Here is a 26850-nt window from a genome sequence, read left to right on the forward strand (position 1 = left end):
CGGCTGTGATACAATACGCCATTCTCCAGGGCTGCATCAGCACATCAGGGATTCCATGCGACGGAGGGTGGATGCATGTATCCTCGCTAATCAGAGGACATTTTGAACATTTCCTGTAACAAAGTGTTTGAAGTCATGCTGGTGCGTTCTGTTGCTGTGTGTTTCCATTCCATGATTAATGTGATTTGAAGAGAAGTAATAAAATGAGCTCTAACATGGAAAGTAAGCATTTCCGGACACATGTCCATATAGCATAATTTCTTTCTTTGTGTGTGAGGAATGTTACCTGAAAGTTTGGCCATACCTTTTTGTAACACCCTGTATATATAGTAGTTGTTGTGGTCTTCAGTCCTGAGACTGGTTTGATGCAGCTCTCCGTGCTACTCTATCCTGTTCGAGCCTCGCCAAATAGCAAAACTCCTTTACTACTTTGTGTCTCATTTCCTAATCTAATTCCCTCAGCATCACCCGACTTAATTCGACTAAATTCCATTATCCACGTTTTGCTTTTGTTGACGTTCACCTTATACCCTCCTTTCAAGACACTGTCCATTCCGTTCAACTGCTCTTCCAAGTCCTTTGCTGTCTCAGATAGAATTACAATGTCATCGGCGAACCTCAAAGTTTTTATTTCTCCTCCATGGATTTTAATACCTACTCCGAACTTTTCTTTCGTTTCCTTTACTGATTGCTCAGTATACAGATCGAATAGCAACAGGGAGAGGCTACAAGCCTGTCTCACTCCCTTCTCAACCAATGCTTCCCTTTCATGTTCCTCGACTCTTATAACTGCCATCTACTTTCTGTACAAATTGTAAATAGCCTTTCGCTCCTTGTATTTTACCCCTGCCACCTTCAGAGTTTGAAAGAGAGTATTCCAGTCAACATTGTCAAAAGCAATCTGTAAGTCTACAAATGCTAGAAACGTAGGTTTGCCTTTCCTTAATCTTTCTACTAAGGTAAGTCATAGGGAAACATTCCACGCGGGAAAAATATATCTAAAAACAAAGATGATGTGACTTTCCATACGAAAGTGCTGGCAGGTCGATAGACACACAAACAAACACAAACATACACACAAAATTCAAGCGTTCGCAACCAAAGGTTGCTTCATCAGGAAAGAGGGAAGGAGAGGGAAAGACGAAAGGATGTGGGTTTTAAGGGAGAGGGTAAGGAGTCATTCCAATCCCGGGAGCGGAAAGACTTACCTTAGGGGGAAAAAAGGACAGGTATACACTCGCACATACACCCATACCCAACCACACATACACAGACACAAGCAGACATTTGTAAAGGCAAAGAGTTTGGGCAGAGATGTCAGTCGAGGCAGAAGTACAGAGGCAAAGATGTTGTTGAAAGACAGGTGAGGTATGAGCGGTGGCAACTTGAAATTAGCGGAGGTTGAGGCCTGGCGGATAACTGGAAGAGAGGATATACTGAAAGGCAAGTTCCCATCTCCGGAGTTCTGACAGGTTGGTGTTAGTGGGAAGTGTCCAGATAACCCCGACGGTGTAACACTGTGCCAAGATGTGCTGGCCGTGCACCAAGGCATGTTTAGCCACAGGGTGATCCTCATTACCAACAAACACTGTCTGCCTGTGTCCATTCATGCAAATGGACAGTTTGTTGCTGGTCATTCCCACATAGAAAGCTTCACAGTGTCGGCAGGTCAATTGGTAAACACGGGGGTGCTTTCACACGTGGCTCTGCCTTTGATCGTGTACACCTTCCGGGTTACAGGACTGGAGTAGGCAGTGGTGGTAGGGTGCATTGGACAGGTTTTACACCGGGGGCGGTGACAAGGGTAGGAGCCAGAGGGTAGGGAAGGTGGTTTGGGGATTTCATAGGGATGAACTAAGAGGTTACGAAGGTTAGGTGGATGGCGGGAAGACACTCTTGGTGGAGTGGGGAGGATTTCATGAAGGATGGATCTCATTTCAGGGCAGGAATTGAGGAAGTCGTATCCCTGCTAGAGAGCCACATTCAGTCTGGTCCAGTCCCGGAAAGTATCCTGTCACAAGTGGGGCACTTTTGTGGTTCTTCTGTGGGAGGTTCTGGGTTATTTGCTTCTGTACCAGGTCGGGAGGGTAGTTGCGGGATGCGAAAGTTGTTTTCAGGTTGTTGGTGTAATGGTTCAGGGATTCCGGACTGGAGCAGATTCGTTTGCCACGAAGACCTAGGTTGTAGGGAAGGGACCGTTTGATGTGGAATGGGTGGCAGCTGTCATAATGGAGGTACTGTTGCTTGTTGGTGGGTTTGACGTGGACGGACGTGTGAAGCTGGCCATTGGACAGGTGGAGGTCAACATCAAGGAAAGTGGCATGGGATTTGGAGTAGGACTAGGTGAATCTGATGGAACTGAAGGAGTTGAGGTTGGAGAGGAAATTTTGGAGTTCTTCTTCACTGTGAGTCCAGATCATGAAGATGTCATCAATAAAACTGTACCAAACTTTGGGTTGGCAGGCCTGGGTAACCAAGAAGGCTTCCTCTAAGCGACCCATGAATAGGTTGGCGTAGGGGGCCATCCTGGTACCCATGGCTGTTCCCTGTAATTTTTGGTATGTCTGGCCTTCAAAAGTGAAGAAGTTGTGGGTCAGGATGAAGCTGGCTAAAGTAATGTGGAAAGAGGTTTTAGGTAGGGTGGCAGGTGATAGGCGTGAAAGGAAGTGCTCCATCGCAGCGAGGCCCTGGACGTGCGGAATATTTGTGTACAAGGAAGTGGCATCAATGGTTACAAGGAAGGTTTCCGGGGGTAACAGATTGGGTAAGGATTCCAGGCGTTCGAGAAAGTGGTTGGTGTCTTTGATGAAGGGTAAGGATTTCAGGCGTTCGAGAAAGTGGTTGGTGTCTTTGATGAAGGATGGGAGACTGCATGTAATGGGTTGAAGGTGTTGATCTACGTAGGCAGAGATACGTTCTGTGGGGGCTTGGTAACCAGCTACAATGGGGTGGCCGGGATGATTGGGTTTGTGAATTTTAGGAAGAAAGTAGAAGGTAGGGGTGCGGGGTGTCGGTGGGATGAGGAGGTTGATGGAGTCAGGTGAAAGGTTTTGTAGGGGGCCTAAGGTTCTGAGGATTCCTTGAAGCTCCGCCTGGACATCAAGAATGGGATTACCTTGGCAAACTTTGTATGTGGTGTTGTCTGAAAGCTGACGCAGTCCCTCAGCCACATACTCCTGACGATCAAGTACCACGGTCGTGGAACCCTTGTCCGCCGGAAGAATGACAATGGATCGGTCAGCCTTCAGATCACGGATAGGTTGGGCTTCAGCAGTGGTAATGTTGGGAGTAGGATTAAGGTTTTTTAAGGAGGATTGAGAAGCAAGGCTGGAAGTCAGAAATTCCTGGAAGGTTTGGAGAGGGTGATTTTGAGGAAGAGGTGGTGGGTCCCGCTGTGACGGAGGACGGAACTGTTCCAGGCAGGGTTCAATTTGGATAGTGTCTTGGGGAGTTGGATCATTAGGAGTAGGATTAGGATCATTTTTCTTCGTGGCAAAGTGATATTTCCAGCAGAGAGTACGAGTGTAGGACACACACACACACACACACACACACACACACACACACAGAGAGAGAGAGAGAGAGAGAGAGAGAGAGAGAGAGAGAGAGAGAGAGAGAGAGGGGGGGGGGGGGGTGCGAGCTTGTAAATGACAAGCAGGTGCCAGTAACATGCGTACTTCCTTGGTGCAGCAAATTGGAATGCTAGAGTGGGGGGGAGGGGGGCCCCTTGCTTCTATCTTCGTTCATTTTGTTCTTAGTAATTAAGGCAACATATGTTTAAATGTGAACATATACTAACTTCTAATATCAGGAGTACCATTCCAACCCTTATGTTAATTGGTAAATTACATATTGTAGCAATAAAAAATTAAAAAGTTCTTTTTTATACGTTTCCAGATTTTATGCATTTAAAATTGCTTTAGACATATTCCCGGGCAAATACCTATTTATAAATGTCCTACCCACTGGGCATTTGCCCACATCCTATCCAGGTGCCAACCTAAAGTTATAGGTTAGAGATGGTACTATGTTGTAGAATGTCTGACACATCCATGTTTTGTTTAGCAGTGAGCCAAACAAATAATACTGCCTCCTTGAGCTCTTTTGTTTTAGGCCAGTTGTTTAAAGGAATGGTAAGTTTCACTTACTGTATGAATCTACCATTTGTAGTGATACTTATTTTTATTTCTTAAATTACAGAGGATCTTCAATACTAGAGACCACCATCAGCAAATAGGAACTTCCCACTTCGTGAACTTCAGTGCATTTGCAGATCCACCTTTGGAAATTCCAACAGCGAGTGAGCTAAGCCCTCATGATGAATGTAAGTATAAATGTGCCTCTTTCATTTCTTCCAGGTAAAGTAGGGGATACTATGGAATATGATTGCTATGCCGTCTTTCTTGCCAGTGTGTTGTTACGTTATTAGTTACACAACATTTATAGCAGCAATCTGTTGCCACTGCTAAAGATATATATTTTTTTCTATCATATTGCAGTATCACAGCAGCTATATCCAAACTCTCTACATCACTTGGTATGGTTGGGTCTACAGAAGATGAGTGCAAGTAAAAGTAGCACTTCGTCAAAATTGTGCAAGGATTTTTACTGTCTTGTATTTGATGGTCTGCAGTTAACTACAAAAAATTTAAATTCTGCAGGCATCGAAACACTGTGCAGGCTTGATATTGATGCTTTCTTGTATGCTACAGGTGAGTTCTTTGTTATCATGTTGAAACTGAGGATTAATATTTAAGAATTTATCAAAGATTTTCTAAGCCTTTTCTTTTTTTGTTGACTTTAATTTCTCTTCCATTCTTCCAATAAAACTAGCCTGTAATCTTTCTTTCTCATCTCCTTTGGTAAGTTTCCCCTAACACTAGAGTTCTGGGCAATTTTTCTTAACTCTCCTCATTTGCTAAACCTCGCTAGTCATTTCTCTTTATGCCCCTTCCTTCCCCTTCAACCTTTCTGCCAGAAGAAGCCGAAAGCTTGCAGATTTCCTTAACCTTCATATGTGTGTGTTCTTTTGGTGAGAAGATTGTTTTATCTAACCATTTAGATCATATTTTCAGATATTGTAAAATGATTATTTTTGTTGACGTATTAGCTCTTGTGGCCATCATTCCTTCTTATGTAACTTGTCATGTCAGTTTTTGTTGTGGCTCTTATTCAGTCTATCATTTGGATGAATTGAAAGATTTTTTAAACTATAGTTTAACTGCAGGTTGCTTTCTCGTAATAATGACAAGATTTTATCTAGATTTTCTGCTGTTATACACTAAGAGTTTAAAATACAAATTGGCTCAAAAGGCAGCCAACTCGTAATTAAATTTAAAATTTTGATAAAGGTGTTTTGTCATAGGAAATTAATTTTTTGTAATCAAAAAATCTTTTACAATTTCAGTACTGTGTGTGGCAGCAGCTCAAGAGGAACTGTTGGCAGTTGGCTATTCAAACAGTGATCGTCCTGCAACACTTCCTGCGTGTATTACAGACCAGTTATGCACAGTTGCCCAAGACAAATGGTTAGCAAAACTTCTATTTTGAAATATCCAATAATAGAGTTGCAAAAGCAGATACCCTTTCTTGACTTCCCTGTGAAGATACTACCTCTCTCTCTCTCTCTCTCTCTCTCTCTCTCTCTCTCTCTCTCTCTCTCTCTCTCCATGTGTGTTTTGAGGATTTTATTTTGTATACACACACCATGAGTTTTGTATAGTGTACAAATACTGGAACTATCCTGAAGACGATAGTAAAGTCTGACGTACACTTACTGAGCATATTAATTAAAAAGGGCTGGTGCGTTAGTGAGGAAACAGTTCTGTTGCCACAGTGAATAGCATAGTTCAGTGCACCATATTTCAACGTCCCTATTCTGCAGATACTTACTATAGTTCATGTATTGTTGCTATATCTCTTAAAATTGTTTCCAAGCACATGACAGTTATTGGTGAACATTTGTACTATGGGGAAATCATATTGAGATAAATTTTCTGTATATAGTATCACCCCGGATCAGTCCCTACCTCAGTCTAGCCTTCTTTCTGGTCATCATCCTTCAATATCTGCGTAAAGTGGATAGTCCATATTTGAAAATTTCTCGTTAGTGGGTTACATGATGTGGATGTAAATCATGGCAGCATTTGCATCCTTAATTATTTTGGTTAAGAATGCAGCTAAAATATATTTGCTACAGCTGCGGTGTCTTCAAAATATTTCCACAACATTCTGCGAATACTTCACAGGAAAAATCTGTAATATCTTATTGCGAACTCTAGTCGTTATACCATAGAAAGTGTAACTGTTCTGATGGCTAGGTGATCTCTGATAGTTACTTTTTAATTTCTTACTATTGCTCCACATCATGTAACTTTGACCATGATCAGGCTTCTTCGTAAATCACTTAAATGTGCTGTATTATTTTATCTAAGTATGAAAAACCATAAAAAGTATTAAATACTAATCATTAAAAGGGCTTTCCCTTGTGTTCTCATTATCAGTTTGTTACACAAATTGATTGTTGGTAATAACTTCAATTCTGCCAGTACCTTTCATTTGATTTACAAAGGGTGCAGAAGCTCTCCTGCCTAATTACTGGACAAATTGCTTGAAGTTTATAAGAGTTGGACAGAGATAACGACAGAATTCAAGCTTTGAGGGTGGATAAGGAGTCTTGCCTGTTTAGCTTAGTCAGTAAGAGCATTGCCCGTGAAATTCAGTGTCTCAGGTTTGAACCCTGATCAGGAACACAGTTTTACAGTGCCTGGAAGTTCCTAAACAGTGCACAATTCGCTTCTCCAGAGTGAAATATTTATTCTGTTATAACATGTTACTTGTTCCTCCCCCCTGCACTTTCCATGCTGCCTCCTTGTGATGTTAATATTAGTTGTTGATAGTGATTGCCATTGACTGGTGTGGGTTGTAACAGCAGATAGATGAGCCCATGTATACCGAATAAGTCACCAGCAATTTAGTGCTGGACAAATACTGGTGAGCTGCCATACCTTCCGGTAGCACGTTCTTTCTGTGCGGTAGAGAAGCCAAAGCACCACATGTGTGCTTTTGCTCAACACATTCACAGAGAATATTAGTAGAGGAACAATAACACAGCCAAAAAATGGGGAAAGGTTGCTTACCAACAGTCCACTGTTTATGCAGGTGGTGTAGGTATTCTCATGTTAGGCCGGTATTACACTATTGTATTTCTTTGTCAAAGTTTGTGTCAAATATTTATGTCAAAAAAATTTGACAATGTAATAGGGAACTTTCTCAAATCTTACCTTTCATCAAAGAAATATGATCAAATCTAGAGTCTCACAGTATATTTGATCATGCCATTCGTCTTCTGTTCACTGCAGTGCTGTTTGACATCACTGTAGAGTGAGTGAGTGAGTGAGTGAGTGAGTGTGTAAACAAGGCTTAGGAGTTGGGACCAGTGGTGGTTTGGACTCTTTAATAACCTTGCTTTGACTTGAGTGGAGGGGTTGAGCAAGGGACACAGTCCATGCTGTTAATGGGTGCTTATGGTAATGTGGAATATGCTGCAGGCAACTTCACATCCACAACCACCACCACAGCTACAGTCATCCACCCCTACATCTGGAAACATCCAGGCAGCTTTCCAGCAAGCTGGAATAGACGAGATAGTCATTAAAAATTCTTAGCTCTCCATTTTACTTTCTCTATTTTTGAACCCTGGATGCCACAAGTTAAAAAGTGCTTCATCTGTTTCGTACCTGTTATTAATTTTGTAGTTGTTGGAATACTAATTATATTAAGTTATTCAAAAATAAAAACAGTCTTATTGCCCATATAGTGTAACATTTATTTAGCGTCAGAGATTCCCCCTTGAGTGCTTTATAAATTGCTTCATATGTTTCTGGAATTATTTTGGTTAATTTGCAATGTGGTGTTAGTGTTTCTAGAGTAGCTCTCTCCTTTATCAAGAAATCATGTCTCAGTGAACCTGTCTTCTGCCCATATAGCATTTCTCAAGTGAGTCTTCCGTCTTGTAAAATGAGAAGCCATTTTACTGAGCAAATACTGAAAGACACTCTCATCCATTCATAAGAAATTTATACAAGACTTGACGTCCTCCACGTGCAGCTCTCATAACAAATTTTGTTGAATGCTTTTATCATCACAATGTAATACCCATGGCATCACTAAAGTATGTTTCCTTTTTTGCTACTGCATTTCTTCCAGATGAGAACACAATGCAATTGTGGTATATGCAAATGCAGCACATAACAAGTAGTTGTTGTGCATCTTGAAATTTGACAAAAAATATGACTACAGTATAATACCTCTTTATTGCCACGCCAAAGTCGAAGAAATTTCACAAGTATTTGATCATATTTTTTTTGTCAAAGAAATATGATAGTGTAATACTGGACAAGGATGCTTACATAATATGAAATGGGAACGTTGGTATGTCTGCTGTTATCACTAATGAACTGTTCAGGACCAAACTGCTCAGCTACTTGCATCACCATGCAAACAATCTATTCCTCTACCAAGTTAATGCATCATGGTATCATAGCTGAAATGTCTAAATGAATGTGAAGGAGCGTATGTAGGTCACCAGACCTAAATCATAATTAGTACATGTACACCACCACTGATTATGAGTGAGTGCATTGGTCACAGCTTCAGCTAGACTGCGTTAATTGTGAAAGAAGCTTGATTAATCATGTCAGGATGGTGCAGAAATGCTTTTATGGTCAAACTGTATTGGATGGCAAAGATAATTAATGACCTTGTGATTTGTTTCAAAATTATCTTGATTTATTATATCATCTTCATATTCCTTTTTATAAAACTGTGTCATTCTATATACTTCTGTTAACGTTTTCCAAAGCTTACTGTAGAGTAAAAAATAAAATAATGCAGACTGTAGGTCATGAGTTTTTCAGGGGAACAATAAAACAAATTTCTTGAACAATTAAAACAGCAGTTTCACGTTTATCTTGTTTTCAATCCTAGCTGAACCTGGAATAGTAACAAGTATGAGAAGTTGTAAAAAATTATTTCTGCGTGTTGACACAAGTAGGCAAAACCCGTTCTCGTAAGCAACAAAACTGGCTTGGGGTAGATTAAAACCTTTGCTTGGAAGAAAATCTGCACCATGTAGTTCATTGGTTCCCAACCTGGAAGTAATTACCCCTGAGGGGTAAAATGAAATTTTCTGGGCAGTAAAATGTTTTAGTCACATAACTAAATTATTTTCAAAAGACAGACAATGGAAAATTCAGAATGGAATGTAACAATTATTATTATTTTCAAAAGATTATTACTATCATCACAATTTTGTAAGACTAATATTAATTATATAAGTTATCAATACTTCCTTTTGTCAATTAGTAGCTTAATGCGGTGGAGGTTAAAAGTTACACACATAGTCTACCCAATACACACATATATGTTGTGCTTTGCTCCCAACATTGCTGATTATAAAACTGAGACATATACTTAACAAATGCGAAATATATAATGAGAATGTCTTCTCCCAGTTGTAGATAGTTCCTGCAGTAATCCAGAAATTGCTTCATTACTCACTTTGAAACAGATAAATGAATTGACAGTATGATTCAGCAGTAACTGTGTAAGGGCTACCGTTGCACTGACACAGTTTTTATTACTGTATGAGTAGAGTGATTAGACACAAAGCATTAAGGCCTGAAGTCATCAAATTTCTGGCAATTCAGAAGTAAGCAGTAGAGCAATGAAGTGATGTATGAACAGTAGGTATAGTGCACACATCAGAACTTGTTTGATTTTAAGTGGGGCTGCAATGTGCTGGTAAAGCAAGTGCCGCAATGGAAAGGAGTAATGCAGGGGGAGCATGTTTTGTAACATGCTCCCTACAGATAGTTAGCTTTCTTTTCTAAGAGGAAATTGCCTGTTCACAAGAGCTTTGGATGTGAATATCCCAATATAATCTTTTTCAGAATTAACTCTCAAAATCTTTAAATAAAATCAAATTTTTACAAATTTTAACTGTTAATTTTATAGCAGACAGTAAAAATGGTATAAATTAGTGAAATAATTATTTAGATATACTTAGATGTAAAATTCTAGAAAGTTAACCGTCAGGGAAAATTTGTTGCTGGAGGAGAAGATAGGCTTTGAAAAAGCCTATAGACAGGGGAAGGCTCCAGCTGGATTACGTTGTCATAAGGTAGCAATTCCTGAAGTGGACTGCTGAAGTACTCCAGAATCACAAGATGGTTTTCGAAGTTCTGTAAGGTTGTAGACATTACGATAATGAAATCCACAGTAGGCACTCCCGTTGAAGAGAAATGGACAGCTCTGAAAAGGATAGTTGCAAAAATTGTATGGACAAAAGTAGGAACACCAGCAAGGCAACAGTGAAGAGCATTTGATCAAGACAAAAGAAGGAAGTATAAAACTGTTTCTGGAAAGACGGGAATACAGTAATGTAGGCTAATTGGAAATGAAATAAATAATAATAAAAAAAAAATCCAGGGAAGGCAAGATGAAATGGATGCAGGGAAAATGAAAAGATTTTGAAACAGAAACAGTCATTGGAAGGACTGATCCAGCATATAGGAAAGTCAAAGCAACCTTCAGTGAAATTAATAGCAGTGGTGCAAGGATGCAAGAGGAATTCCACTTTTAAACACGGAGGAAAGAACAGATAGGTGGAAAATGTACTTTCAAGGCTTGTACAAGAGAGAGGAACTGTCTGTCTGTGACAGAAGAAGAACAGGATTCAGTATTGACGAAATAGTAGATCCAGTATTAGTCAGGGCTTTGCATGACATGAAACCAAATAAGGCACAACACATAGGCAACATTTCAATAAATTTCTGCAATAATTCAGTAAATGACAACCAAATGATAATTAAATTTAATGTGTAGAATCTGCGACTTGAGACAGACCATCAGACTTTGGAATAATGTAATCCATACAATTCCAAAAATAGCAAGGGCAGAGAAGTGTGAGAACTGTCGTACAATCAGTTTAACAGTTCATGCATCCAAGCTGTTTTAACAAGAATAATACACAAAGAATCGGAAAAAAAAAGACTGAGAATCTGTTAGAGGCTGATAAGTTTATCTTTAGGAAAGGTAAAGGAACCAGGGAGGCAATTCTGATGTTGTGTTTGATAATGGAAGTAAGATTTGTCTTAGAATTTTTTGGCATAGAAAAAAGATTAGACAGTGTAAAATGATGAAAGATATTGGGGAAATTCTCATGCAGATACGGTTAAGCCATGTGAAACAATAGCTAACATATAGGGTGGACAAAATAAAACTGGCCCAGAAAATGTTACAGGAAGACCATTGTGGGATGGACCCTTGTTAATAAAAATGTCAAAAGATGATGAAAATGGACACTCTTGATGTCAGTGCAGCACTGTGACACACGAATAGTAGCTCTGCCTAAGGGATAGGAGCAATAACATTTTCAACATTCTGTTGTAGTTCTTCAAGCATGTTTGAGTACATCTGACTCTCCAGTTTGCCCCATAAGTAAAAATCACAGGAAGAGAGATCAGGTAATTCAGGTAGCCAGGAGATTGCACTCCCCCTGCTGATAATTGTCTCCTCACCAAACACTTAAAGCAGCCATGACAAGGTTGTCAGTGTGATGCCTTATTGTTGCGCTCTCCTGTGGAAAATATGCATATAGTTGTTCATCTGCTGTGAGTTGATCCATATAGGGATGAACAGTTTCTAGACATACTGGTTAGGATTATTGCCGCCCCAATTCCCATATCGTATCTGTGGTGCTCTCCCCCCTTTTCCACGACAGTACAAAATGAGTTGCCGTTCTTTGAAATTTTTCTTTGTCCACCAGTAATCCTTTCTGGTGCAGAACACACACACACACACACACACACACACACACACACACACCGCACAGTAATACTCAGAGAACATAAAACTGTAGTGTAGTCAGTTGGTTGTTGGTGATTTGATGTTGCTGATTTGATGTTGGTGATTTGATGTTGGTGATTTGATGTTGGTGATTTGATGTTGGTGATTTGATGTTGGTGATTTGATGTTGGTGATTTGATGTTGGTGATTTGATGTTGGTGATTTGATGTTCAACCAAAAGGTAGCGGATTGCTTTTGGTCTTCAGGTGGGTGACTTCACATTTTTCGTTTGGAGTCAACTATCACTTTTTGCACTGTACAGATATCTTGTCTAAATCGGTATTCAGTTTGTTTTGATGACTTTATAAGATTGTAAATGACAGCGTTTTTGCTAACAATATAAAAGTGCTGCCGAGATTGTCTCCTAAGTCATTCATGCAGATCAGGAACAGTAGAAGGCTTTATAACAGTTCCTTAGGAATGCTAGATATTACTTTAGTTTTAATTTATGACGTTCTGTCAGTTACTGCTAACTGAGACCTTTCTTACAGATAATCACTAACTGAGACAATAACCTGTAGGCATGCACTTTGATTAGAAGTCGCTTGGGCGGTAAAGTGTGAAAAGACTTCTGGAAATATAAAAATATGAAATCAATTTGGCATCCCTGTCAATAGCACTCATTACTTGGTGAGAATAAAGAGCTAGTTGTGTTTCACAAGAATGATATTTTCTGAATCTATGTGTTTGTTTGTCAAGAAAGCAGTTTCTTCGAGGTAACTCGTAATGTTGGTATGCAGCACATGTTCTAAAATCCTGCTGCAAATTGACACAATTCAGCGGATTACTCTTATTTCCTTTCTTGGATATTGGGGTATTGATGTGACGTGTGCAACTGTTCTGCCTTTTGGTCAAATCTTTTCAGCGAGCAATCAGTTGTATATGATTGCTAAATATAGAGCTATTGTACAGACATACTCTGAGAGGAACCTGACTTGTATACAATCTGGACCAGAGCCCTTACCTTTATTAAGTGAAATACGCTGCTTTGTTACACCGAGGATATGTACTTCTAAGTTACTCATGTTGGCAGCTGTTCTTTGTTTGAATATTTACTTCACCATCTTGTGTGAAGTAGTTCTGGAAAACGGTATTTAGTAATTCTCCTTTAGTGGCATTGTCATCAGTAACATCACATTTGTTACACATAGTGAAGGTATTGATTATGTCTTTCTGGGGGAGTAATTTCCATATGTCTAGAATCTCTTTGGTTTTTTTCTGCCAATTTCAAGACACAGTCTCATCTTGGTAAGTATAAAAAGCATCTCGCATTGAAGTTTGCACTACATTTTGAGCTTCTGTAAAACTTCTCCAATCTTGAGGGTTTTGCATTCTTTTAAATTTGGCATGCTTCTGCATCTGACCTGTTTTCTGGCGTTCAAAGTCTAATCGAATAATTGCAGTTTTTATTCACTACAGATCTTTTTCTGCATCATTTTACCCCCAAGTTTTGCATTTCAGACTTTGCTGCAGGTTTTGCCAAAGTATTTTCAGTGTTAAACACTTCTGCAAACAGTTCCACACACAATTTTTCACAAATTGTGCTTCACACACTCAGTAATGAACATGCACTGTTTTATTGTGAGCATTCAACTTGTCACTAAACACGTCTGCTCCTCTCAGTCAAATGTAATGACACAGTGATGTACTTGGGACAGAGCACATGGGAGATGCACATGCACAGACAAGTGACAGCAGCCAATTGGTGCATTGCAATCAGTTTTGAGCCATTTTCTGTGTTGTGCATTTCTCCTGTACATTAACAAAGGTCAGTTCCATGTTACAAATATTTTTCAGGCTAGTTTTATTTTGTCCAGCCTGTATAATATGTGCAAGAATCAAGGGGATAATGAGACTGACATTGTGCAGTGGTACCTTGGGCCGCACGTATCGTGATATTATTATTATTATTATTATTATTATTATTATTATTACTTCTTTCTTTTCTCAGACGTTATGTCTGGTTAAAAATGGAAAGTGGCGTGGACCTTGATCAAGCGTGACTTCCTTCTAACTGCACGGTATGTTCTATTGCATTTAGGAACTTTCGGGTAATTGAACATGTATCAATAATTACGGATTTCTGTAGTTGTATATATAAGTTTGGATGTAGCTGTATTGCATTGATGTACTGGTGGATATTGTGTGGTATGACTCCTGTAGTTGATAGTATAATTGGTATAATGTCAACTTTATCCTGATGCCACAAGTCCTTGACTTCCTCAGCCAGTTGGATGTATTTTTAAAGTTTTTTGTCGGTTATCTTCTGTATATTTGTTGTATTGGGTATGAATATTTCGATTAGTTGTGTTAATTTCTTCTTGTTATTGGTGAGTATGAGGACAGGTTTGTTATGTGGTGGTGTTTTATCTGTTATAATGGTTCTGTTCCAGTACAATTTGTATTCATCATTGTCCAGTACATTTTGTGGTGCATACTTGTATGTCGGAACGTGTTGTTTTATAAGTTTGTGTTGTAAGGCAAGCTGTTGATGTATTATTTTTGCTACATTTTCATGTCTTCTGCGGTATTCTGCTCGCTCGCTCTCACCCCCTCCCCTCCACGCGCTCGCTCGCTCACACCCCCTCCCCTCCACGCGCTCGCTCGCTCTCACACCCTCCCCTCCACGCGCTCGCTCGCTCTCACACCCTCCCCTCCACGCGCTCGCTCGCTCTCACACCCTCCCCTCCACGCGCTCGCTCGCTCTCACACCCTCCCCTCCACGCGCTCGCTCGCTCTCACACCCTCCCCTCCACGCGCTCGCTCGCTCTCACACCCTCCCCTTCCCCTCCCCGCGCTCGCTCGCTCGCACGCTCGCACGCTCTCCCCTTCCCCTCCCCGCGCTCGCTCGCACGCTCTCCCCTTCCCCTCCCCGCGCTCGCTCGCACGCTCTCCCCTTCCCCTCCCCGCGCTCGCTCGCACGCTCTCCCCTTCCCCTCCCCGCGCTCGCTCGCACGCTCTCCCCTTCCCCTCCCCGCGCTCGCTCGCACGCTCTCCCCTTCCCCTCCCCGCGCTCGCTCGCACGCTCTCCCCTTCCCCTCCCCGCGCTCGCTCGCACGCTCTCCCCTTCCCCTCCCCGCGCTCGCTCGCACGCTCTCCCCTTCCCCACCCCGCGCTCGCTCGCACGCTCTCCCCTTCCCCACCCCGCGCTCGCTCGCTCGCACGCTCTCCCCTTCCCCACCCCGCGCTCGCTCGCTCGCACGCTCTCCCCTTCCCCACCCCGCGCTCGCTCGCTCGCACGCTCTCCCCTTCCCCACCCCGCGCTCGCTCGCTCGCACGCTCTCCCCTTCCCCTCCCCGCGCTCGCTCGCTCGCTCGCACGCTCTCCCCTTCCCCTCCCCGCGCTCGCTCGCTCGCTGTCCCCCTCCCCTCCCCGCGCTCGCTCGCTCGCTGTCCCCCTCCCCTCCCCGCGCTCGCTCGCTCGCTGTCCCCCTCCCCTCCCCGCGCTCGCTCGCTCGCTCTCCCCCTCCCCTCCCCGCGCTCGCTCGCTCGCTCGCTCGCTCTCCCCCTCCCCTCCCCGCGCTCGCTCGCTCGCACGCTCTCCCCCTCCCCTCCCCGCGCTCGCTCGCTCGCACGCTCTCCCCCTCCCCTCCCCGCGCTCGCTCGCTCGCACGCTCTCCCCCTCCCCTCCCCGCGCTCGCTCGCTCGCGCGCTCTCCCCCTCCCCTCCCCGCGCTCGCTCGCTCGCTCGCGCGCTCTCCCCCTCCCCTCCCCGCGCTCGCTCGCTCGCTCGCGCGCTCTCCCCCTCCCCTCCCCGCGCTCGCTCGCTCGCTCGCGCGCTCTCCCCCTCCCCTCCCCGCGCTCGCTCGCTCGCTCTCCCCCTCCCCTCCCCGCGCTCGCTCGCACTCGCGCTCTCCCCCTCCCCTCCCCTCCCCTCCCCGCGCTCGCTCGCACTCGCGCTCTCCCCCTCCCCTCCCCTCCCCTCCCCGCGCTCGCTCGCACTCGCGCTCTCCCCCTCCCCTCCCCTCCCCTCCCCGCGCTCGCTCGCACTCGCGCTCTCCCCCTCCCCTCCCCTCCCCTCCCCGCGCTCGCTCGCACTCGCGCTCTCCCCCTCCCCTCCCCTCCCCTCCCCTCCCCGCGCTCGCTCGCACTCGCGCTCTCCCCCTCCCCTCCCCTCCCCTCCCCTCCCCGCGCTCGCTCGCACTCGCGCTCTCCCCCTCCCCTCACCTCCCCTCCCCGCGCTCTCCCCCTCCCCTCCCCTCCCCTCACCTCCCTGCGCTCGCTCGCACTCGCGCTCTCCCCCTCCCCTCCCCTCCCCTCACCTCCCTGCGCTCGCTCGCACTCGCGCTCTCCCCCTCCCCTCCCCTCCCCTCACCTCCCTGCGCTCGCTCGCACTCGCGCTCTCCCCCTCCCCTCCCCTCCCCTCCCCTCCCCTCCCTGCGCTCGCTCGCACTCGCGCTCTCCCCCTCCCCTCCCCTCCCTGCGCTCGCTCTTCCTCTCACTCACTCTTCCTCTCACTCACTCTTCCTCTCTCTCACTCACTCTTCCTCTCTCTCACTCACTCTTCCTCTCTCTCTCACTCACTCTTCCTCTCTCTCTCACTCACTCTTCCTCTCTCTCTCACTCACTCTTCCTCTCTCTCTCTCTCACTCACTCTTCCTCTCTCTCTCTCTCACTCACTCTTCCTCTCTCTCTCTCACTCACTCTTCCTCTCTCTCTCTCTCACTCACTCTTCCTCTCTCTCTCTCTCACTCACTCTTCCTCTCTCTCTCACTCACTCTTCCTTTCTCTCTCACTCACTCTTCCTCTCTCTCTCTCTCTCACTCACTCTTCCTCTCTCTCTCTCTCTCTCACTCACTCTTCCTCTCTCTCTCTCTCTCTCACTCACTCTTCCTCTCTCTCTCTCTCTCTCACTCACTCTTCCTCCCTCTCTCTCTCACTCACTCTTCCTCTCTCTCTCTCTCTCTCACTCACTCTTCCTCCCTCTCTCTCTCACTCACTCTTCCTCCCTCTCTCTCTCACTCACTCTTCCTCCCTCTCTCTCTCACTCACTCTTCCGCCCTCTCTCTCACTCACTCTTCCTCCCTCTCTCTCACTCACTCTTCCTCTCTCTCACTCACTCACTCTTCCCCTCTCACTCCCTTCTCCCTGCGCTCGCTCTTCCTCACTCACTCTCCCACCCGCTCCCCCTCCCTTCTCCCTGCGCTCGCTCTTCCTCACTCACTCTCCCACCCGCTCCCCCTCCCTTCTCCCTGCGCTCGCCTGCCATCCCTACTTTGCCCCTCTCAGCCTTTGCCTCCTTTCTTTGCCACCCCTCCCCAGCCCCCCCTCTCCCTCCCTCTCCCTCTCCCTCCCTCCCCCTCTCCCTCCCTCCCCCTCTCCCTCCCTCCCTCTCTCTCTCTCTCTCCCTCTCCCTCTCTCTCTCTCTCTCTCTCTCTCTCCCCCCCTCTCCCCCCCACCCCCCTCTCTCCCACCCAAAAGCATGAGATGTAGGTTCACGAATAGATGTGGCATAGAAATAGGCCAGGTATTTTATTTTTTCATTGGTCTCTGCCTGTTATCTTTTCACGTTTAAGATAATCTAAGTTAGAATTTAAATCTGTATATTGTAATTTTGCATTTAATGATTTTGTATTTATCATTCACAGATTGTTTCATTACATTCTTTTTATGATCCAGGTGGATAGCTGCATATACTGTCATTCAGAAACAAGTTGAAGGGAATTTAGGAGAATTGCGCCAAGTTTTGCAACATGGAATTGAAGTAGTAAGAATTTTGGGTAACCATGGACTTGATGTCAGACTGATAGTACAGCTTGCTCGTGCATTTGCTGAAAGGGTAAGCATACATTGCAGACTTTTTTTTTTTTTTGTTAGCTGTCAGTAATTACAAAATGTGCTATAACAGGAACTATTTTTTTTCTTCTTGTTTGAAATTTCTCACCATTTGTTAATACACACACATTTTACACATAGCAGTGGACTTCATACCAGTAAGATTGCTAAATTCCGCTTCAGTAATCAAACCAAGTAACTTTCTTACTCCCTTTACATTCATATAGTTTCTCCCAGGGGATGATTAGTTGCCCATTTTGTTATTCCACATTCTTACTTAACAATAAAATGAGATCATGCCAAATGCCTTAGGTATTGTTACATGTCATCCTCTTTCACTGTTACACCCCCCACCCCCCAAACTTTCTCACCCAAAGCTGGAACAGTGTGTCACCAGTTTTATTAACACAGTAGAACTAACTCATACCAGACTGCCGTATAAGATATGAAAATGCAGCGTTTTATGTCAAGAGGTGGGAGAATCTTGCTTTCTTTCTGGATTGTGAGGCACCATTAGAAAATCAAATCATTAATTTTGGGTTGAGTTCTGTGTTGAGGGATTGAGCTTTAGATTAAAAAATTTTTGCTAGCTCAATACGTACATATAGCAAGAGCAAGAGCTGGAAAGCTAGTGTGAATACGTTTCCTGCTACGTGTTTCTGTGTTTCATACCTCAGTGTGCTATAGGGGAATGGTTACTGTTTTCTAGTAAAGAAAATACAGACTTATTCTATTGAAGACCTGAGGTAAATTGGCTAGTGGATCATTGTATTAAAAGTGGTGCAGGTTTTTTGACATAGATATGTATGCAGGAGAACAGTTCATAATGGGAGGGACACTCCATGGTATACAGTCACTGTAAAAATACTTCTAAAGGAACAGAGTACTGCATAATAGGGGTAAAACAAAACATAGGGCTGTAAATAGAAAGATGCTGAATGAAACGTGTTCGGCTGTCGAGAACAATGTGTGATGCCTTCAGTGACTGCTGTAGCAGAATGTTGTGAAATGTTCTTTCACAAAACCCAAAGAAATTCTGGTTGTATGCAAAGGTTGTTAGTGAATGACACAGGAACTGAGATTGAGGGTAGCAGAGCAAAAGCTAAAATGCTTAACTCAGTTTTCAAATGTTCCTTTACAATGGGAAAAACCTAAGAGAATTGTCCCAATTTAGTCTTCATAATACTGAAAAGATGTATGAAATAAGTATTAGTGTCATTGTGATCTAGAAACAGCTGGAATTGTTACAATTGAACAAATATCCAGGACCCAATGGAATCTCTCATTTTCTATACTGAATTTGCAGCTGAGTTGGCCCCTCTTAGAAGTATAATCTGTCGTAGATCCCGCAAACAAAAAACATGCCCACTTATTGGAAAAATTCACGGGTCACACCTGTCTACAATAAGGGTAGTAAAAGTGATCTACAAAACTACTTTTAATATCCTTGTCGTCAATTTGTTGTGGAAACATAGTACATATTCTGAGCTCAAACATAATGGAGTGTCTCGAACAGAATGACATCCTACAGGCCAATTAGCATGGATTCCGAAAGTGTTGATCATGTGAAACACAACTCGCACTTTACCCAGATGGCGTACTGAAAGCTTTGGATCAAGGTAGTCAGGTAGATGCTGTATTTCTTGATTTCTGGAAAGCGTTTGACTCGGTACCACACCTATGCTTATTAAGAAAAGTCAGGCCATGTGGGGTATCAAGTGAAATTTGTGACTAGATTGAAGACTTTTTGGTGGGCAGCATGTTTTCTTGGCTGGAGAGTCATCGCCAGGCACTCTTGATGTTCACAATGTATATTAGTGACCTTGGAGACAGTATTAATAGTTAAATAGTTAAATCAGGCTTTTTGCAGATGATGCAATGATCTATAATGAAGTACTGTCTGAAGGAAGCTGCATAAATATTGTCAGATCTTGATGAGATTTCCAAGTGGTGCAAAGATTGACACCTTGCTTTAAATGATCAGAAATGTAAAATTGTGTACTCCACAAAATGAAAAACAATATAATTTCCTATGACTATAATATATCAGTGGCACAATTGGAATTGCCGAACTCATACAAATACCTGGGTTTAACACTTCGTGGGTATATGAAATGGAATGATCACGTAGGTTCAGTAGTGTGTAAAGAAGGTGATAGTGCAATCTGGGGAAGTGCAATCAGTCTGTAAAGAAGGTTGTTTAGAAATCACTCAAGTGACCTATTCTGGAATGTTGCTCATATGTGTGGACCTGTACCAAGTAGGACTAACAGGGGATGTTGAATGTATTCAGCAAAGGGCAGCACGGGTGGTCACAGGTGTGTGTAATCCATGGGAAAGTGTCAAAGAAATACTGAAGAAACTGAACTAGCAGATTCTAAATGACGACTCTTGGAAGATATTACAATCACTAAATTATTGCTCATATAGGGATTGTGAGGATAAAATTAGAGTTAATACTGCATGCACAAAGGCAGTCAGTCATTCTTCTCGTGCTCCATACGTGAATGGAATGGGACGTACTGTCTGCCATGCACTTCATGGTGGTTGACAGAGTATGGCTGTAGACGTAGAAATGTAACCAAAACTTTGAAGGTTTCAGTGGTGGTATGGAAAGCAAAGGGCCAGTCTCTATTTTTAGCTGGTCACTTTCTTAATGTGGTGTGTGATACACTCACTAAATTGGTGATGGTGAGCCTAAATGCTTCAGTAGTGTCGTGGCTGTTAAGCTATGTGGTGAAATTCAAATTAAAAAATTGTTGTTTAGGACATGGGCAGAAGAGAATGGGACAGGTCTTACAAAACACTGTGAGGACATGACAGGAAAAGAACACTCTGATGGCATTCAACTGGTGCACAAGAGACACTCCTAAATCCAGAAAAACCTTGCAGAATATTATGGTCTAGACATCAGGAGAAAGTGCAAAAATGTCAGTGATAAGAGAAAAGCAGTTTTGGCAACTCTGTTTCACAGAATATCCACTGATGATTTTTTATACTTACCCCGGGAGATCCGGGAAAAACCCCGGAATTTTTTCATCCGGGAGAAAACCGGGAGAAACCTGGGACTTTTTTAGAATTCCGGGAATTTTTTTGTTTTAGTTTTCAGTTAAATTTGGCTGGTAAGAAACAATACTGTAATAAAAGATATTACTGTATCCCCTCACTGCATAATAGTACTGCAGCAATAAAACATGAACGAGAGCAAAAAAGTGAAAGTAGAACTTAAGTTGCAAAGGAAATGCACCATGTACAATAACAAAGCACAATGCTCATACAAACGTGTGCCAACAGCAAAATGTGCCAAATAATTAGGATATCTATGCAATGCTTCATAACAACAAATTGCCTCCGATCAGTGTGAATCACAGCTGTTTACATTAGATGCGTTTGAGCAGTACCTTCTACCGCTTCTGGTTACAGAAGTGTGGCTGTTAGCTGTATAAGCAGTAGCAGCAAATTCATATTCTTGAGGAAAAAAGCCTTGTTTCATAAAGCACCTAGTATCCAGCGCACGTTGGTCTGTCGATTACTCATATGATTTTGAAACGCATCCCTGTTGGTTTTTGAACGTATTCTAAGTTGATATCTGAATGAATCATAAGCTGATTTTTGAATGTGTGCATCGTGTATGTGATGTATCTGCAGGGGAATCACCATTGCATTTAGAAATGAACTTCTCTGCAGAAAAAAGGGACGAGGCTATACAAGCTGAGCGGAATAAAGCCAAATGGGTGAATGCCAATTGCTGTCTGATTATGTGGTTGACTGGGTTTGCGAATGATCAGCGTTGTTATAACTGCCAGCGAAATCCATAGATTCAGACTACCAGAATGGAAATAAGACTGACAGGAATAGCAGGTAAGAAAGATTGTTATCTTCTCGGTGAATCCAAGAAAATGAAATTTTGACAAACTTTTTGGCCAGATCGCTACACTAGTTAGGGCCAGTTGTACAGTCCCTGGTAGCAGCCTAAATTCTATTCTGGGAGTAGCGCGGAAAACGCGTTGTATGATCACGTAATAACGCCTAACAGGAAAAGAAACACCAGGTAACTAAACCTTTGATTGTGGCAGGGTTAGTGAAGTGAAGTTTACCAGAGAAAAATTTTGACGCTTGCAGGAATAGTTAGGGAATTAGTGATGACAAGATTGTTTGTTAGAACAAATTATGGAAGAATATGATGATTCCAAATTACGATTTTGTACTACTACTTTTCGATCCATGCTTGAGAAGCTGGAGCGTATGAATGAAACGTAAAACTATTTCCGAATCTAAAGCTTTTTGCTTGTAGTAGGCCTAATAAGCATTTAATATTGGTACTTTGTGAATTGTATTCTGTCGTGTTATAAAAATGACCATTTGGCCAAAACAGTCTCGTTTATTTGGTGTGTGTAACAATTGCTGCAACATTAGACAGACCATTTCGTTTTATCTAGCTGGCAGTGACAAAATACATGTAATCAGAATGAGAAACCACATCAGTCTTAGATACTATTTGTGTTAACAGCTTTTCAGTATTAGACAATGACATTTTGTTTTTTCTTGTAGCAAAACATTTGACAAACGCCATATGAAGCTGTAGCAAGGTTAGAGAGGAAAAATGCTAGGACTTGAGGATTGAAGAAATGTGTACTGTCTTGCTAGTCACTTGTCTTTACTGGTTTTATGTATCCTATATTTAATTTTATGTCATACAAAAAAGCAAGTTATTGGCTAATAGGCAATAAAAAGTGAAATTTTCTGAAGAATTCTTATTCTCCCGGTCATAAATAATCCCACCCATTATTAATTGTGTGTGGTTTTTTAAGTGCCTTTTTTAAAAAATAAAAAAAAAGACGGGCTGGATGTCAAATTGGCCGACTGGAAGCAAGAGAGGCACAACAAGACATTTCAATTTCTACTGTCCTGAATATAGTTTAATGGCATCGATTACAAAATATGCACATTTGACTTTCTCAGAGCGAAATACAGTGACGTGTGATAGAAGAATGCTGCGTGAAGAGGCATGGCACTGCACTTTCGCACCTGTAAGACCAAACAACATGTCTTACATTTCCTCGACATATGTGTTTCATGTATCTGACTCTTTAGAAGATGTGCGCTACAAAATGAACATATTTTTGAAAAATCGATTTGTTTTTAAATTTTTGGTGTCCTACCTCAAACGCTCGTGGAATACTATCTAGTATTGTCGCAATTTGGGAATATCGTTGATCCAGGGGTGATGCACAGCCTGAGTTCTAGTGGGGAGGTGAACAACCTCCACGTGCCCTGTGTTTACGTTTAGTGATTTTGTTGTTTCCTCTTCGTTTGCTCTCACGTCAAATGAAAACAAAATGGATTTCTCTGCCGCGAGCTATCAAGTGAAATAAAATACATTCACATAATTCCGGTAGGCTGAAATGTGTTATTAGGTTCAGATTTAATTTTATTTCCACTTTTCTGACAGTGAAGCATTAAGCGCCTTGCAGAACAATGAAGCTCTTTTTGTTGGTTTTCTAAAGAAATTTGGCTTTTATTAATTTTTTACATTGAGGCAGTCAATTTATTTGAACTGATGTTTTTAATTCCACACTACTGGCTAATTTCAACTGTTCGCTGCATTTCAAAAGTGCATGTTTTCATCTTGTAGCACGTATGGCATTATACCATTATAAAGAACCAAACATGAGAAAACAATACTGCTCCTCCAAGAAAATTTGCATCCGAATCTGAACATACGAATCTGCACTTTAAGCCAAATTATGCTTTTTAGTATGGTTCACGAAATTCCGATGCTTTTGGAGTATCCACTTACGGTATGTCTTGTTTCTTTTATGACTCAATGTGAGATCTTTTAATGTTTTACACGTACGAACATGCGGGCTTCCTGCGTCATTGTAACTGCGCAAGTGCGGTGAATCCTGATATCTGGCGCTCTCTGGCAGCTTCTGAAACGAACGTATTTCTAACAGGTCACGGGAAAATATTGCGAATGGTTGTTTGAAAAGCGTTAGTTTCAAAGTAAATTTCCTTTAACGCAAGATGAACTGTGTGTGAGAATGTACGATGAATTTCTTAAATCACAGAGCGTTTGACTGTCATTTAAAAATCAACTCTTTGAGGACGACCATTTTGAAAATTTTAGAGTTCAGAAGATCAGACATTTATGTCGTTTTTAAAAATTTTACTGGCGCATTTGTGTGATGTATCATAAAAGATTAACATTATATGTGAAAGCTTAGCTTCTCTTGCAGCTTATTAATCTTAGAGACCAATGTTATATGTGAAAGCTTTGTTTTTCTTGTAGCAAAACTATGTATATTAAATTAAACGATTAACTTTCCCTATTTGTGTGTACATGCTACTTAACAGCGATATTGCTATTGGCTGACTACATCACGAAAATATGCAGTGTACATGTTGCTGCTCATCAAAGATGTTTCCAAAACGTGTTTCCATTATTTTTATTGAGTTTAGTTTTAAGGGCCGGGAAATTCTACGCCAGTGCATAAAACCATAACCATTCAAAGGATTGATAAGTTTAACAGTACCGAGGAAAAGTACACTGTCACTTAACACGGAAAAAGTATATTTTCATCTGGGAGAAAGTGTATTTTTAACCGGGAAATCCGGGAAAAATCTGGGAATTTTTTTTTCTTGTCCACGTATACACCCTGTAACTGCATCTTCGAGTACATAGGCCTATAGTTTGACTCTTCATATATCCCTGAGGCTTTCTTGTGATAAAATTCCATAGCACTGCTGGTAAAATGTGGGTTTGAAGGGCCTGTTGAATTACTAAACTTCCACAGTGGTATTCATAACTTTGAATATGAGTTATTAAAGGGAATTGTGTAATTCAAGGTAATATGACCACTCTTAGTGAAGCATTGTTCAAATAAATATAGTAGCTTTATTGAAAATTTGTATTTAAAGGTTGTGATTCAGGATTAAAAAAATGTTAGAATTGTGGGTAGACAAAATTTACAGCTTGTCATACCAGAGACGGTTAAACCCATATGTTGCAATGCAACAAAGGATATCAGCCGCTGGATGATAGTACTGAACATGTTGAACGCCATATGCCCGCTGGTGTGACTTGATAGGAAAGTTCTTTATGAAATGTTGGCAGTACAACCACATTCTGTGAACTTATAATGTCAAGAATGTGCCAAGAAATCAGAAAATCTGGGACTGCTCTTACATTTTCTGGGGCGGGACTGACTTCAAGAACATTAAAAAGGTGCCCCCAGGTTATTTCTCGGGTGGCTTCTTTAGCTGAAGACGATGAGTATTCGACAAACAAGCCCCTGAGTTGACTAGTGCCTGCGTAGGTTAGCTGCCAACGGTGTCAGTTAGATTTCCTGACACATTCCTAACTGTTGTCCATGGAGGATTTTTATCTGCGGCAACCTAATCTTCATAGATAGTCATTTCACTTAGTTTTTCTGAATTTGACACCAACGTGAATGGATGGTACTTCTGTAAAGCAATGGGAAATGGCTACAGTGTGTTTGGGAGCAACCTCATCCAGGATGAAATGATGGGATTCATCTCATTGGTAGACATAATAGTCCGCAGTTAACTGTCATGAAAGAAAACTGTAGTGATGGTTTGATGATGACAGGCAAAATAGTAGTATTCAAAAACTCATCTTTCTCTGCAGGAGTGTACAGTGTGTCGCCATGGAAACGTACTAGCATGGTGTGTGTCCTTCAAATGTGTGTTCTGCAAGATGATGTGCTTTGCAAAAGACTTCGTTGTAATTCCATTGGTTGGGTGTTGTCACTTGGCAGCTGCTGCTTCTTAAACATCCTCTATTACCTTGTGATGTGTGGTATCAACATTTGTGGTCACTGTCTCTTGCTTACTCAGTCTGCCAGTCGGGCTGCAATAAAATGCTGTATCTCTTCTCACACAACCCGATGTATGAGAGGTGAGGTCATACTGGGGTCCCACAACTGCCATAGGGATAATGTTTGAGAGAGTCATACTTCTTCCACAAGACATTTGTCTGTTACATTTCGTCAGTACACTGGCACCACTTCATGAATTCCTCTTTTGTAGTGACATCCTTTATGAGAAGTGATTGGTACATGTCTTCTGCAAATCCTATGATCAAGAGTGAGATTTTGTCAGCTCATGTCATATTTGGATTCACAATGTGGCATAGGGCCAAAATATTCTGTTTGTAAGATTATCATTTTCCCCATGATTTTGGGCCCTGTTTTTGAACTCTTCTTCCTCGACACAGGCTTGCTGATTGCCACCAAAGGTTTTTCTCAGGTCGGCCTGGCATTTATTCCGGCTATTGGGCATATCTTTATTGTCCTCGAACCACTGCTGGGCTGTGCCATCCAAGTAAAAGTACACATTTGCTGCACACATAATTTCATTCCATCTGTTGTAATTGGCAACTTGGTCAAATCATTTCAACAGTTTTCTCGGATTTTGACCATCTCCAGAAAACATTGATGGATGACTAATGTGCAGCTAAATTAACACTGTTCTCTAATTTTTAGTTCCTTGCATGGTAAGACTGCATTTGATAGCTGATTAGTGTGATGATTCCCAGGCTGCAATTGGTACATTTCATTAACAGCACCATAAATACAAATGGAGTTCTCATAAAGTATGGTTCTCTGTAACAGCTGGAAAGGACAGTCCATGATCACATAAGAATAACTGAAACATAGTATGCAGTGGTAATACTGGAGTCTTATCCTGGGTGGCTGTTGGAGCAACATCTGTAGTGCAGTGCAGTGTGGTTCTTTGAGAAGAAGTGCAATGTGTTAAGACGTCGCGTCATAGATGTGGCACAGTATGGTGTGGTGTGACAGTGTACAGCTGAGTGTTCAGGCTGGCCTTGGCGAAACACTGATTGATGAACTGTGAGATGCAGCTAATGCCTGAATGGAGCTGAGCACGTTATGGAGTGCTCCGTGCTGAAGTATGAGCCGCAACTGAAATAACCAGCAGGCACAAGGATGTCGGTTGAGTTTGATGGGCACTTGATCTCCAGATGAAAACTTGTCCTCAGATAGCAGCACCACCATTGCTGTAAGCGCATGTTACTTGTGTGTGAGTGGTACCTGCAGGTGACACCTGAGTGACCAGTGTGTCAACAGATTGTTTGTAATCATTACAGTGTCCACACCATGTGATGCCCTTGTCATATTTGT

The 26850-nt window shown here is 42.4% G+C and overlaps 1 protein-coding gene across 1 annotated transcript in view; it reads left to right on the forward strand.

Annotated features, from left to right (window-relative positions):
- The window catches only part of LOC126236628 (E3 SUMO-protein ligase RanBP2), a 265257-nt gene that overhangs the window by 118038 nt on the left and 120369 nt on the right, over window positions 1-26850 (forward strand). The window contains exons 9-12 of the mRNA XM_049946076.1: window positions 4201-4324; window positions 4500-4712; window positions 5408-5528; window positions 17528-17687. Coding sequence (XP_049802033.1) covers window positions 4201-4324; window positions 4500-4712; window positions 5408-5528; window positions 17528-17687 — 618 coding nt within the window. The remainder of the gene's footprint in view (window positions 1-4200; window positions 4325-4499; window positions 4713-5407; window positions 5529-17527; window positions 17688-26850) is intronic.

Source organism: Schistocerca nitens, chromosome 2 (genome assembly GCF_023898315.1).
Source record: "Schistocerca nitens isolate TAMUIC-IGC-003100 chromosome 2, iqSchNite1.1, whole genome shotgun sequence".
NCBI classification, from domain to species: Eukaryota; Metazoa; Arthropoda; class Insecta; order Orthoptera; family Acrididae; genus Schistocerca; species Schistocerca nitens.